The sequence below is a fragment of the Pan paniscus genome, chromosome 19, assembly GCF_029289425.2.
Source record: "Pan paniscus chromosome 19, NHGRI_mPanPan1-v2.0_pri, whole genome shotgun sequence".
NCBI classification, from domain to species: Eukaryota; Metazoa; Chordata; class Mammalia; order Primates; family Hominidae; genus Pan; species Pan paniscus.
This window is the reverse complement of record NC_073268.2, coordinates 89,378,358-89,393,269: the sequence shown is the minus strand read 5'-3', so window position 1 is coordinate 89,393,269 and position 14,912 is coordinate 89,378,358. Positions and strand designations below refer to the sequence as shown.

At 53.0% G+C, this 14,912-nt stretch overlaps 1 protein-coding gene across 2 annotated transcripts in view; it reads left to right on the top strand.

The window, feature by feature from the left end:
• The window catches only part of SDK2 (sidekick cell adhesion molecule 2), a 316,025-nt gene that overhangs the window by 273,988 nt on the left and 27,125 nt on the right, over positions 1 to 14,912 (top strand). For both annotated transcript variants that reach the window (XM_008965925.4, XM_003813355.5), the window contains 3 exons: positions 7,682 to 7,868; positions 10,892 to 11,029; positions 14,433 to 14,594. In XM_008965925.4, coding sequence (XP_008964173.3) covers positions 7,682 to 7,868; positions 10,892 to 11,029; positions 14,433 to 14,594 — 487 coding nt within the window. The remainder of the gene's footprint in view (positions 1 to 7,681; positions 7,869 to 10,891; positions 11,030 to 14,432; positions 14,595 to 14,912) is intronic.

Here is a 14,912-nt window from a genome sequence, read left to right as displayed (position 1 = left end):
TAAATGAAGCAGGTTAGGGGAGAGCCAGGTCCATGAGGAGGTTTGAATTTTTTTTTTTTTTTTTTTTTTTTTGACACGGAGTCTTGCTCTGCCGCCAGGCTGAAGTGCAGTGGTGCAATCTCAGCTCACTGCAACCCCCACCTCCCAGGTTCAAGCGATTATCCTTCCTCCGCCTCCCAAGTAGCTGGGATTACAGGTGCCTGCCACCATGCCCAGCTAATTTTTGTATTTTTAGTAGAGACGGGGTTTCACCATGTTGGCCAGGATGGTCTCGATCTCTTGACTTCGTGATCCACCCACCTCGGCCTCCCAAAGTGCTGGGATTACAGGAGTAAGCCAGCGCATCCAGCCTGAAATTTTATTTTATTTTATTTTATTTTATTTTATTTTATTTTATTTTATTTTATTTCTTTCTTTTTTTTCCTGAGATGGAGTCTTGTTCTGTCACCCAGGCTGAAGTGCAGTGGTGCAATCTTGGCTCACTGCAACCTCTGCCTCCCAGGTTCAAGTGATTCTCCCACCTCAGCCTCCTGAGTAGCTGAGATTACAGGCGCCTGCCACCATGCCCAGCTAATTTTTGTATTTTTAGTAGAGACAGGGTTTCACCATGTTGGCCAAGCTTGTCTCGAGCTCCTGACCCCAGGTGATCCGCGCTCGGTCTCCCAAATTGCTGAGATTACAGGCGTGAGCCACTGTGCCCAGCCAGGGTTTGAAATTTTAAATGGGTTGTTAAGGGCTGGGCTCAGTGGCTCACAACTGTAATCCTGGCACTTTGGAAGGCCGAGGTGGGTGGATTGCTTGACTCCAGGAGTCCCAGACCAGCCTGGGCAACATGGTAAAAGCCTGTCTCTACAAAAAGAAAACAACAACAAAATTAGCCGGGTGTGGTGGCACATGCCTGTAGTCCCAGCCAACGGGGTGGGAGGTGGGAGGAGTGCCTGAGCCTGGCCGAGTGAGGGTGCAGTGAGCCGTTGTTGCACCACTGCACTCCAGCCTGGGCAACAGATCAAGACTCTGTCTCAAAAAAAAAAAAAAAAAAAGGTTGTTAGGAAAGGACTTAATGAGAAGGTGATATTTGAGCAAAAACCTGAAGGAGAACAGGGCACAAATCACATGGATCCAGAAAGAGAGGAAAAAAGAGCAAAGGTCCCAGGGTAGACAGGTACTTGGGGTATACGGAGAGCCTTGTGTGCCCCCAGAGTGAGTTCCAGGGAGCGCAATGGGAGATGGGAAAGCCGGGGCTGGAGCACCTGGGGTCCTTCGGGGCTTTGGCTGTCACTCTTGAGTGAAGTCCTCTGAGTGGAGGACTGGGACCTTCAGAGGGTCCCGCTGGCTGCTGTGCTGAGCAGAGTCTGAAATGGGGAAAGCCCAGAAGCTATGGGGAGGCATCTGAACTATCCGGGTGGGCCATGAAGGGGGCTCAGATCAGGTGAGAGCAGAGTGAGAAGTGGCCACTCTCAGTTAGTCCCAACAGCAGAGCTGGTAGAATTCGCTAACAAATCAGGCTGGGCACAGTGGCTCACACCTGTAATCCCAGCACTTTGGGAGCCCAAGGCGGGCAGATCACTTGAGGTCAGGAGTTCGAGACCAGCCTGGCCAACATGACGAAACCGCATCTCTACTAAAAATACAAAAATTAGCTGGGTATGGTAGTGCATGCTTGTAATTCCAGCTACTGGGGAGGCTGAGGCAAAAGAATCCCTTGAACCCAGGAGGCGGAGGTTGCAGTGCACCAAGATCACGCCACTGTACTCCAGCCTGGGCAACAGAGCGAGACCCCGTCTCAAAAAAAAAAAAAACAATTACTGACAAATTGAACATGGAATGGGAGAAAAGGGAGGCAACAAGGACAGCCCCAGGGTCCACAGGATGATGGAGCAGGAAAAGACAAAGCTGGTGAAGGAAGAGGCTAGGGAGATCTGGAGTCTGGTTCCAGATGTGTTTGGTTTGAGACGTCTATTGGACATTCGAGGGGAGACAGAACAGAGTCAGAGATGCATGTCTGGAGTTCAAGAGAGAAGGATCAAACCAGAGATGTGAATTATAGAGTCCTCGGCATGTAGATGGTACTGAAAGCTAGAGATTAGACAAGGAAAGATAAAGAACAAAAGAAGTCTACAAATTGAGCCCTGAAACCAAAACCTGAGTGATGTCTCAGAGCTCATGGGAAGAACATGCTTCCAGAAGGAGGGAGAACCTCTGGAATGGGAGAAATATTTGCAAACCATACATATGACCAGGGGTTAGTAGCCAAAATATGTAAGGAACTCATACAACAAAAGTGAAAGAAAATGGGGCAAAGGACCCAAATGGACATTTCTCAAAAGAAGATACATAGGCTGGGCACGGTGGCTCATGCCTGTAATCCCAGCACTTTGGGAAGCCAAGGTAGGCAGATCACCTGAGGTCAGTAGTTCGAGACCAGCCTGGCCAACATGGTGAAACCCCGTCTCTACTAAAAATACAAAAATTAGCTGGCCGTGGCGGCAGGCACCTGGCTGAGGCAGGAGAATCGCTTGAACCCAGGAGGTGGAGGTTGCAGTGAACCAATATCATGCCACTGCACTCTAGCCTGGGTGACGGAGCAAGACTCCAACTCAAAAAAAAAGAAAAAAGAAGATATATAAATGGTCAACAGGTATCTAAGAAGGTGTTCAACATCGCTCAGCATCAGGGAAATGCAAATCAAAACCACAGTGAGATATCCCATCACACCTGCAAGAATGGCTGTTATCCAAAAGTCTAGAGATAAGTGGTGGTGAGCGTATGGGGAAAAGGGAACCTTCGCACACCGTTGGTGGGAACGTATATCAGTACAGCCATTATGGATAACGGTATGGAAGTTCCGCAGAAAATTAAAAATAGAACTCCAATGATCCAGCAATCCCACTACTGGGTATTTATCCAAAGGAATTGAAATGAGGCTCTTGAAGAGCTATCTGCAGGCCCATGTTAATTTCAGCATCATTCACAGTAGCCAAGATGTGGAAATAGCCTGAGTGTCTGTGAATGGATGAATGAATGAAGAAAATGTGGTTTATACACAGTGGAATACCATCCAGCCTTGAAGGAAATCCTGCTGTTTGCAACAACACGGATGAACCTGCAGGATATTATGCCAAATGAAATGAACCAAGCACAGAAAGACAAATACCGCATGACCTCGCGTATATGTGGAATCTAAAATAATCAAACTCATAGGAACAGAGAGTAGAACAGCGGTTGCCAGGGGCTGAGGGAGTGAGGGAAATAGGGAGAAGGTCCCAGGATACAGCATTTCAGTGAAGCAGGCTGAATACGATCTAGATCTAATGTACAACATGGTGATGATAGTTAATGATACCGTATTGTACACTTGAAATTTGCTCAGAAGGTTCTCACCGCAAAAAGATGATGAACATGTTAATTAGCTTGATTGTGGTAATCATTTCATAATGCATGTGTATATCAGAACACCATGTTGTATACCTTAAACACATACAGTTTTTTGGGGTTTTTTTGTTTTTTGATTTTTTTTTTGTTTGTTTTTTTCGAGACAGAGTCTCACTCTGTCACCCAGGCTGGAGTGCAGTGGTGTGATCTCCACTCACTGCAACCTCCGCCTCCTAGGTTCAAGGGATTGTCCTGTCTCAGCCTCCCAAGTAGCTGGGATTACAGGCACCCACCACCATGCCCGGCTATATATAGATCTTAGATTGTCAATTATACCTCAATAAAGCTGAAAAAAGAAACGAAAGGGCAGAGAATTGGGCATAGTAAATGGCAGGTTCGTGATTATAATGGTGCACTCCCATGCTTGCCCCTGTCCACATAAGGCATTTATTCATCCAGCAGATATTGATTGAGGACCATGGATGTGCCAGCCATGATTCTAGGTGTTTGGGTCCCAAGGGGGCCACATGGACCGAGATGCCTGCCCGCTGGAGCCTGCATTCTGGCAGACTCCTGGTTACCCATCAGTGTGCCCCATGCAGCTCAGCAGTGTGCCCCATGGGAACCAGGATCTGGGCTCAGTCCCTTTATGTCCTTTGCACGCGTGTCAGTCCCTCTCACTGTGAATCATCAGCTAACAAAGGTCCGCAGAATGCAGCGCTCACAAACAAGATGCACCTGCCGGAGTGCCTGGTTTGTGAAGACAGCTGTCCCTGGGTTCTAGGCCCCGACCCACTCCTCACCCAAGAGCATGACTGCAGCCATTGGCCCTTCCTCTCCTCCACCTCCCCAGTGGATAGCTCCCACGGGCAGGGCAGAAAAGCATTCTGAGATATGTTTCCTCTTTTTATGCCTTTTCCTGACCTCACTTTTTTTTTTTTTAACGGACTCTCGCTCCGTTGCCCAGGCTGGAGTGCAGTGGTGCTATCTCAGCTCACTGCAGCCTCCACCTCTCAGGTTCAAGTGATTCTCCTGCCTCAGCCTCCTGAGTAGCTGGGATTACAGGCATCCGCCACCATGCCCGGCTAATTTTTGTATTTTTAGTAGAGATAGAGTTTCGCCATGTTGGCCAGGCTGGTCTCAAACTCCTGACCTCAGGTGATCCACCTGCCTCAGCCTTCCAAAGTGCTGGGATTATAGGTGTGAGCCACCGCACCTGGCCTGACCTCACATTTTCTTCCAGTTGTCACCCATTTCTTTGGCCCCTTTACAGCAGAATTCCTCAAAAGAATCTTCTGTACTCACCCCCTCCGATTCCTCTGCTCTCTTTCTCCCTTGAACCTGCTCCAAATAGGTTCTCATCCCCGCCACCCCACCGAAGCTCTTCCTGCCAAAGTTGTTAATAATACCCATGTTGCTCATATCGAGTCAAACCACAGGCTTATCCTGCCTGACTCAGCAGCTGTGTTTGACACATGGATCTCTCCTTCCTCCCAAAATGCTTGCTTTCCTCGGCTTCCCTCGCAAGCTCTTCCTCCCCACCAACCACTGAATGCTGGAGGCCCCCGGGAATCAATCCACAGCCCTCTTCTCTACCTAAGAGAATCCATTCATTCTCCTAGTGTGCACTCATGGAAGACCACCTGTGTGCTAATAATGGCAGACTTTTAGCATCAGCCATGACCTTTCCAAATCCAACAGGAACTTTGTTAACTGTTGTACCCCCATTAGTATGAATGCATGAGTGAATGAATGATTTCATACATGACTGCCTCTGCTTTCATTCATCTATCCATATGAGAAGAATCTGCTTTTCATTATTTTTATTTTATTTTAGAGATGGAGTCTTGCTCTGTTGCCCAGGCTGGAGTGCAGTGGTGTGATCTCAGCTCACTGCAACCTTCACCTCCCAGGTTCAAGCCATCCTCCTGCCTCAGCCTCCCAAGTAGCTGGAACTGCAGGTGCACACCACCACTCCTGGCTAATTTTTGTATTTTTAGTAGAGACAGGGGTCTTGCCATGTTGCCCAGGCTGGTCTTGAACTCATGGGCACAGGCGATTCCCCTGCCTCAGCTTCCCAAGTGCTAGGATTACAGGTGTGAGCCACTGCACCCGGCCCTCTCCCCCTTTCTAAAAAAGAAATCACTACAAAAGAAATCCCCATCTCTACGAAAGAAATAGCCAGGTGTGGTAGCACTCATGTAGTCAGAGCTACCTGGGGAGCTGAGGCGGAAGGATTGCTTGAACCTGGAGGTCAAGGTTACATGAGCCAAGATCATGCCACTGCACCCCAGTCTGCGTGACAAAGTGAGACCCTGTCTTGAAATAAAATAAAATAAAATGGGAGAGAGGGCCGGGCACAGTGGCTCACACCTGTAATCTCAGCACTTTGGGAAGCCAAGGTGGTTGGATCGCTTGAGCCCAGGAGTTCAAGACCAGCCTGGGAAACATGGCAAGACCCCGTCTCTACAAAAAATTAAAAACTTAGCTGGGTGTGGTGGTGCACACCTGTAGTCCTGGCTACTCAGGAGGCTGAGGTGGGAGGATGGCTTGAGCCCAGGTGGTTGAGGCTGCAGTGAGCTGTGATCGTGCCACTGCACTCCAGCCTGGGCAACAGAGTGAGGCCTGTCTCAAATAAATAAATAAATAATAAAGGGGGAGAGGGATTGGAGAAGAGCAAGGATTTCATGGTAACAAGATGTCCTAACTGCCACCCATACATGCCAGTGGGGACACTTTTATTAGCTCTTTCTCACTGTATGGGCTTCCTCCAGGGAAATGAGAAATTGAAAAGCCGGTGACATGCAGAAACCTCATTGGCCAGCAGGGGGCGCCAAATGACCTCCAATTTTGCACGTGGCTGGGCCCAGCTGGCCGCTATCTGGATGGCCTCAGTCCTGGAACTAGCAGAAGTGTTAACCTGTGCTACAGAGGAAATGATTGAAAACAATGGCCGGGCTTGGTGGTTCGCGCCTGTAACCCCAGCACTTTGGGAGGCCGAGGCGGGCGGATCACAAGGTCAGGAGATCAAGACCATCCTGGCTAACACGGTGAAATCCCGTCTCTACTAAAAATACAAAAAATTAGCGGGGCGTGGTGGCGGGTGCCTGTGTCCCAGCTACTCGGGAGGCTGAGGCAGGAGAATGGCGTGAACCCGGGAGGCGGAGCGAGATCGCACCACAGCACTCCAGCCTGTGCGACAGTGCGAGACTCCGTCTCAAAAAACAGAAAGGAAGAGAAAACACCACGGAGCACCTGTTGTGTTCCTGGCCTAAAACCTTCTGCAGCCACGGGGTTCCTTAGGAAACTGGCCAAGTACCTGCGTGAAACCCTTAGAACCTGCACCCCTCACACGGACCCCAGGAAGTACGTGTCCTTAACCTCACTGAATGTACGACAAAACTGCAGCTCTGGGGAGTCAGCTGGCCAGGTCCCACTGCTGTATGCGGTACAGCTGGGATTCAGCCTCCCGCTGCCCGCCGTCTTGGCCGAGGCCTTCCTCTGCAGCAGGCCTTGTTCCTGTTAACCAGCAGCTGCTGGTGCAGCGGGCCCGGGGTGGCCCTGAGACTCTGCATCCCTCACCATCTCCCAGGTGACATGAGGCCACCAGCGCTTGCACCACACTCTGTCCGGATAGACTCCACACTGCCTTATCTCCCCAGCTCAGCCTCCCGTAGGACGGATTTGCTTTATTCCTCCAGGAACTGTACTAAGTGCTGATGTGCCAGCGCTATGGTAAATCCTCCAGGCATGGCGGGAAACACAGACATTTGGGGGCCATGCCCTGGAGTTTACTGTCTGGCAGAGACCAGGGTCTTGGCTGTGAAAAGGAAGGTTCCAGAAAGGTTTCTAAAACAGTTCTTAAATTCTTTTTTTTTTTTTTTTTTTTTTGAGATGGAGTCTTGCTCTGTCACCCAGGCTGGAGTACAGTGGCGTGATCTCAGCTCACTGCAACCTCTACCTCCCAGGTTCAAGTGATTTTCCTGCCTCAGCCTCCAGAGTAGCTGGGACTACAGGCACTTGCCACCATGCCCGGCTAATTTTTTTGTATTTCTAGTAGAAACGGGGATTCACCATGTTGGCCAGGCTAGTCTTGAACTCCTGGCCTCAAGTGATCCACCCACCTCTGCCTCCCAAAGTGCTGGGATTACAGGTGTGAGCCACCGCACCCGGCCTCTTAAAGACTTCTCCACTGTTTCCCAGGTGACTCACAGCAATGAAGGTGTCTCTGAGACTACAGGTCAGCAGGGACAGGAGGGACGCTCATTGCCCCTGTCCCCCTCACTCCCACATCCTTCTGTTCCCACAGATTTATTTCTGGGAAGCCCAGCGGGGGAACCTCACGGAGCGAGTGAAGACGCTTTTCCTGGCTGAGAACAGCGTGAAGCTCAAGAACTTGACTGGCTACACGGCCTACATGGTCAGCGTGGCCGCCTTCAACGCCGCTGGGGATGGGCCTCGGAGCACCCCCACCCAAGGCCAGACCCAGCAAGCAGGTGGGAGAGGGGGCCCTGAGGAGGGGAGGGGTAGGTCGGCCACGGGGGGTTGCAGGAGGACCCACCTGGCATCCGGGCTCTTGGCAGGCATGCAGGCAGCTGCCTTATCTGCCTGAGGATCTGGTCCTGGTACCCAGGTCCCCAGAGACACCCTCCCAGGTGGGAGAGCCCATTCTCAGAAAAGAGAAGCTGTCCCCATAAAGCCTTGAGAAACCCCCACATCTCATCCCTGTCCTCCCCACTCTTTGCCCTGCCTTGCAGACGGACAGTCAGCACCCCCAGCCCCTCCCAGCCAGCCTACTTCTGCTCCCTGCCTTCTTCCCACCTGCCTTCCCTCTGTCTCTCTGGCTTTGTTCATTCCACAAATACTGAGTGTCTTATGAGCCCGTGCCATGCTAGATGCTAGGGACACAACAGTGAGACCAACGAGGTCCCCACCCTAGTGCGGGGGACAGATCATAAGCAAGTTGATGAAGTAAATGCAGACGGGGGTCAGCACAGGTGACCTAAGAGTGAGGCAGGAGTGGGTGGATGGCTCTGGATAGGCTCACCCACAAAGCCCTCCCTGAGGAGGTGAGATTTGAATGAGAAGAGGCCAGCAGGGGCCGGGCATGGTGGCTCACGCCTGTAATCCCAGCACTTTGGGAAGCCAAGGCAGGTGGATCACCTGAGGTCAGGAGTTCGAGACCAGCCTGGCCAACATGGTGACACCCTGTCTCTACTAAAAATATAAAAAAGTATCCAGGCGTGGTGGTACGTGCCTGTAATCCCAGCTACTCGGGAGGCTGAGGCAGGAGAATCTCTTGAACCCGGGAGGTGGAGGTTGCAGTGAGCCGAGATTGTGCTACTGCTGCACTCTAGCCTGGGTGACAGAGTAAGACTCTGTCCCCAAAAAAAAAAAAAAAAAAAAACAAGAGGCCAGCCATGGGATGCTCTCAGGAGGTGGCAGAGGGTGTTGGGGGTTCCAGGCAGAGGGAACAGCAGGTGCTAAGGCCTAGGGGCTGGAGAGGAACCCGGGAACGTAGAGAAAGCCAGGTGGCTTGCAGGAAAATGGGGCGAGAGCTCAGGCTGGGAGATTGGGATTGGGATTAGTTATAAGTACAATGGACCACACATGGTGTCTCACACCTGTAATCCCAGCACTTTGGGAGGCCGAGGTGGGTGGATCATTTGAGGTCAGGAGTTCAAGACCAGCCTGGCCAACATGATGAAACCCTATCTGTACTAAAAAAACTACAAAAATTAGCTGGGCATGGTGGTGCACCCCTCTCCAATCCCAGCTACTCAGGAGGCTGAGGCAGGAGAATCGCTTGAACCTGGGAGGTGGAGGTTGCAGTGAGCTGAGATTGTACCACTGCACTCCAGCCTGGGTGACAGAGCAATAATCTGTCTTAAAAAATAAAAAAATTTAAAAAGTATGCTGGGAAGCCATGGGAGGGCTTGAGCAGTTGAGCAACAGGGTCTGGTTTACATTTAGAGAAAAGTGCTCCGGCTGCTGTGCGGAAGATGGCCTGGTGGAGGGGAGAGAGTAGAGGCAGGGAGGGGAGATTGGGAGGCTGAAGGGTGGCGGGTGCAGAGGAGAGGGCACTGGTGAGAATCCTGCTGCCTGTGTGCAGAGTGAGCCTGGTAGTCAGGCACTGTCACACTTAACCCTCCCAGAAGCCCCGTGGACAGGCAGGGCAGGCGGCACCCTCATCTCACGATGAGCCGGGGTCACCCAGGAAGTTATACTGCTTGTCGAGGGTTGCCCAGCTGGTCACTGGGGCAGCAGAGGCTGGAACCCAGGATTTCTGAGAGAACCAAGTGTTCTGTCCTCGCGGACTGGAATACTGGCCTTTTGCCCCGGCCTCCCTTGAGCATCTTGTTCAACCTGCTGCTTCCTATGCTGTCAGTGACATGTGGCTTTTAAAGAGCTGCAGGGGGCACACCTGTGGCATCAGTTCCTCATTATGACTCTCTCTGGGGACAAGCCCTGGCTCCAGGGAACCCTTTCCCTCCACTACCCCCAGGGTCTGACTGTGGCCAGAATGAATGTGAGCTGCTGAATATACAAGTCTGTCCGTCCGCCTCCTGTCCCGGCCACTCTTTTGTCAGTGTCATCTGCCAGATGCGAACCCCAGGGAACCCGAGGCTTCCGTCACTGCGGCAGCAGGACAACATGTTCTGTCCCACGTCCCTGTAGCACAGGGGAGGCAGGAAGGGCCCCCTGAGCTCACCTCCCTCCTTCAAAGACACTCGCTGACTCTGCCTCCCGGGGCTGGAGCCGGAAGCGGGTCCGGATTAGCTCCAGCGTGGTGGGGAGGCAGCGCCGGACAATAATAGCCTGGTCATCCTCCCCGGGCCAGCTGGGGATGCCGCAGATTGGGACGCTTCCTGCCCTTCCTCTGTCCTCCCCCTCAGGGGAGCCCCCACCCCCATGTTTTTGGGGTTGCCACAGGGTTCTTGGTCCGAGAAAACATTTCTCCCTGAGGGTCTGACTGTCCTTGGCATGGCTCCCCCTGACTGCGTGGGGCCTCTGTGACAAGCCCTGGAGCCCCGGGAGGACAGGAAGGCCATCTCCGTCTGCTGTGGTTCTGGTGTCTTCTTTGTTTAGCGCCTACCGAATGTTCTGAGGCCCAGACACCCCCTACCTTCTCCTCCACGGAAGCCAAAAGACAAACCCCACAAAGCCAGGAAATGGCCTTGCCCCACGATGACCCCGGGCGTGTGACAGCTTGTCCCACACTCATAGCCCGGGCTCAGAGCCACTTAGCAGGGAGAAGCCTGAATTCTGCAACTTGAGGGAAAAATCGAGTTCTCTTTCTTCCCAGTTCTTAGGACTCTGATACTGGAAAGTTGAGAGAGGAGAGGAAGGGGGCCTGATGGCCTCCAGTGACCCCTCCTGCCCGCCCTTTCTGCTGAGCCCCACACTCTTGTTTCTCCCGGGCTCAGACCCAACACTCCCGCTAGCTCCTTGGAGCTGAACCCTAGGCTTTGAACTTCCACAGAAGAAGGAAACAAAAACCCTTTGCTGTCTCCCGCAGCCCCCAGCGCTCCCAGCTCGGTCAAGTTCAGTGAGCTGACCACAACCTCAGTGAACGTGTCCTGGGAAGCCCCGCAGTTCCCCAATGGCATCCTGGAGGGCTACAGGCTGGTGTACGAGCCCTGCAGCCCCGTGGATGGTGAGTGGACCCCCACGCACAGCTCCCCAGCCCCCCACTTTGCAAAAGCTCGCTCTCATCTGGGCGCCCATCACAGCCACTACACATGAGTGAGATTCGGTGAGAGTCTCCCCATCTTATAAACACGGAAACTGAGTCCCAGACAAGGGAAAGGGCATTTCCAAGGTAAAACAACAGCAAGTTGAGGGCAGAGTTGGAAGAGAGATCCAGGTCTCCTAACTTCCAGGCAGAGAATCGTTAAATATATTCTTCCCCCTTTGGTCAACGGAAACAGGGAGGAAAGGAAGGGAAACCTGAGTGGACAGGGCTCTGTTGAGACCATAAAGAAGGGGGGCAGCCAGGGACGGTGGCTCACGCCTGTAATGACAGCACTTTGGGAGGCTGAAGCGGGTGGATCACCTGAGGTCAGGAGTTCCAAGACCAGCCTGGCCAACATGGTGAAACCCCGTCTCTACTGAAAATACAAAAATTAGCCGGGTGTGGTGGTGGGTACCTGTAGTCTCAGCTACTCGGGAAGCTGAGGCAGGAGAATCGCTTGAACCTGGGAGGCAGAGGTTGCAGTAAGCCGGGATCACGCCACTGCACTCCAGCCTGGGTGACAGAGCTAGATTCCATCTCAAAAGAAAAAAAAAAAGAAAAAGAAGAGGGGAGCCCCTGAAAGTCCTACTTTGCCCTTTCCCAAACCTCAGGGTTCTCAGCTTTACTGTGGGTTAGTCCTTCTTTAGCTTTGGTGGGAGTCAGGAACCCCTTGGAGAATCTGATGAGAATCTGACCAAAGCTTCAGAGCCTCTCCCCAGGAAGATACACAAGACCAGGGAGGTCCCTGCACCCCCCACTGCTATCTGTGGACCCCAGATCAAGAGCCCTGCTCTGCAAATGACCTCGCTCTTGTCCTTAACCCTGTTCATCTGACTGGTCTTATGACCCCTTCCTCCGGGCCCCAGCTGGGAACCTGCCCATTTCTGGGCTCCTAGGCTGGGCTGCGCAGCCCCTGACAATGGGCATCTGGTACCTGCCAGCTTTCTACCCCTGGTAACATGCCGAGAAATCCCTGCCATTTTGTTACCAACAACCATCCTATGAGGATGGGATTTAGGCAGGAAGGAAACTGCGTTCCTCGCTGCCTGGGACTAGTCCCGGCCAGGTGCTGGGGGTGTGGCTGACCTCTGGAGCCACCCCTCTCACTCTCACCCCCTCCAATCACGGAGCCTGGCAAGAACAAGGGGCAGAGACCTGGGAACATCATTGTGACCAGCAGTTCTCGGTGAGCCGAGGGAACAATGGCCCTCAGTCTTCCCTGCCACCACCTGGGTGCCAGCAGCTTGTTCTATAAAGGGGAGCTGTGTGTTAGAACACCAGGGGGGAGCCAGGCCCCAGCAGGAGATCCAGTCAGGTGCAGGGCCGGAGTGGGGCAGAGGACAGCAGTCCCCGAGACAAGGTACAGGGGGCCAGCACAAGCCCTCTTCACAGGGTCCTCAACCTGGCCTGTCCAGGACCCTCTCAACTTGAGGATGTGAGCTCTTTGCCTTCCAGTTCCACAGTCTGGTGGGATCTGGACTGTGTGGCTCAACTCCACACCCCTACACATTCCCATCTTCCCATAATAGTTCAGTTAATAAGTACAGCAAGACAAGGCCCCGCCTGGACAGCCCAGTGTCCACACCCCAGTTCATCCTGGGTTCAGGTCAACAGCAAACCAGCCTCACAAGAGCCCAGCAGCCCCCACTGTCCTGTAGGGAAAACCAAGGTCCAGGCAGATGAGGGCTTTGTTCAGAATTGTCAAGGAGCAGGTAGCCAGAGTCCCTGTTCCTGGTCCCAGGGTCATTTCATTCTTTCAGGAAGCCCCTCTGAGCCTACATTGTTCCATCATTTAGTAATCCACTTAGCGGCCGGGTGCGGTGGCTCACACCTGCAATCCCAGCACTTCGGGAGCCAAGGCGGTGGATCACCTGAGTTCAGGAGTTTGAGACCAGCCTGACCAACGTGGCAAAATCCTGTCTCTACTAAAAATACAAAATTAGCTGGGTGTGGTAGTGGACGCCTACTCGGGAGGCTGAGGCAGGAGAATCGCTTGAACCCAGGAGGCGGAGGTTTCAGTGAGCTGAGATCGCGCCATTGCACTCCAGCCTGGGCAACAATAGTGAAAATCCACCTCAAAACGATAATATTAGTAATCCACTTAGTCAATAAATAGGTCAGGCACCTACATCTCTGTTATTTTACTTAAAGCTCATAGCATCCCTGCCTAAGATGCTGTGGACACCCTCACTCGGCAGAACAAACTGAAGCCAAGTTAAGGGACATGCCGGGGCCAGCGCCATCACTGGGTCTGAGCCCAGCCTATTGGCTGCAAGGCCTGTCTTTCACTGGTGACTGGCGTGCTCGATGGACGTGGGAAATGACACTAACCCCGGATCCCAGGGAGGCTGGCAGTCAGGAGTATTTGGATTCGCAAAGCACAGAGTGCAAACCCCCACCTCCTGAAAGCTGGCTCAAGCCTCCCCTCTAGTTGCTGTGATTTGGGGTGCTGAGGCATCCTCACTTTTGCCCTAAAAAGCTTGGTGGACTGGGCATAGTGGTTCATGCCTATAATCCCAGCACTTTGAGAGGCCAAGATGGGAGGATCACTTGAGGCCAGGAGTTCGCGACCAGCCTGGGCAACATAATGAGACCCTGTCTCTACAAAAATTTAAAAATGAGCCGGGCATGATGGTGCACACCTACAGTCTTAGCTACTTGGAAGGCTGAAAGTGGGAGGATGGCTTGAACCCAGGAGGTCGAGGCTACAGTGAGCCATGATTGTGCCTGAGCAACAGAGCAAGACCTTGTCTTAAAAAAAAAAAAATTGTGGCAGATATAGGTGATGGAGGGCCATGTGAGCTCCTGGCTGAACCCCAGAGGTGGAGCTGGAGTGGGGCTCAGGTGGAGGACCTGGGCAAAAGTGTGTCCCCCCAACTCTGGGCTTTTGGTATTTTTATGGAAGCACTTCCTGAAAAAGGATATAATTCTAGTCCCATGGGATGCTGCATAAGGGAATAGAAATGGAGCTAAAACATATTTGGGGTGCAGAGGTTACGTTAAACAGGATGGCGAGTGTTCTCTTTTCTGTAGATGCTGATGGACCCTGTGGCTACTCAGTAGACACAGACAGTAGTAGCTTTTCCCAAACATACTGAACCATGGAGCCGTTCTCCCTGAGAACAGCAGGCAGGACCGTGCTCTGAGAAACACAGCATGGGCAATGTGGCTGTGTGGGCTGGGGGTGCATTTCAGCCTGACCTCAAGGAGTGAGGCCCCTGCCCAGGGTCCTGGGGCCCAGGCCATGGCCGCTTCCCCTTCCCCGTGGCCTCCAGTGCCCTCGGTGGGCCCTGTGCCCAGTCCCCACTTGCTGTGCCTCCCCCAGGAGTCAGCAAGATCGTGACAGTGGACGTGAAGGGGAACAGCCCCCTGTGGCTGAAGGTGAAGGACCTGGCGGAGGGGGTGACCTACAGGTTCCGCATCAGAGCCAAGACCTTCACCTACGGGCCGGAGATCGAAGCCAACGTCACCACGGGCCCCGGAGAAGGTAGGAGAGCAACGGACCAGGCATGTCCTCCACGCGGCGGTTCAGCGCCCCCAGTCAGAAGGGGCCCCCGGTGTCAAGAGTTGTGCTGGACCCTGGAAACAGAGTGGAGGACAGAGCTCACTCTTTCCCCTGGTGCCCAGTGACCCCTCCCTCCTCCCGGGCTCCACGCTTTGATTAATGGCATCAGTGTTCTCTCAGGTTCCTCAAGCCACAAACCCTGGAGCAGCGCCCCCTCCTCTCCCACTTAGGCCCAGCCCACAGGCCTGGCCTGGCCACCGCGCCTGCTTTGTTCTTTCTCTCCCTGCTAATTGCATGGCC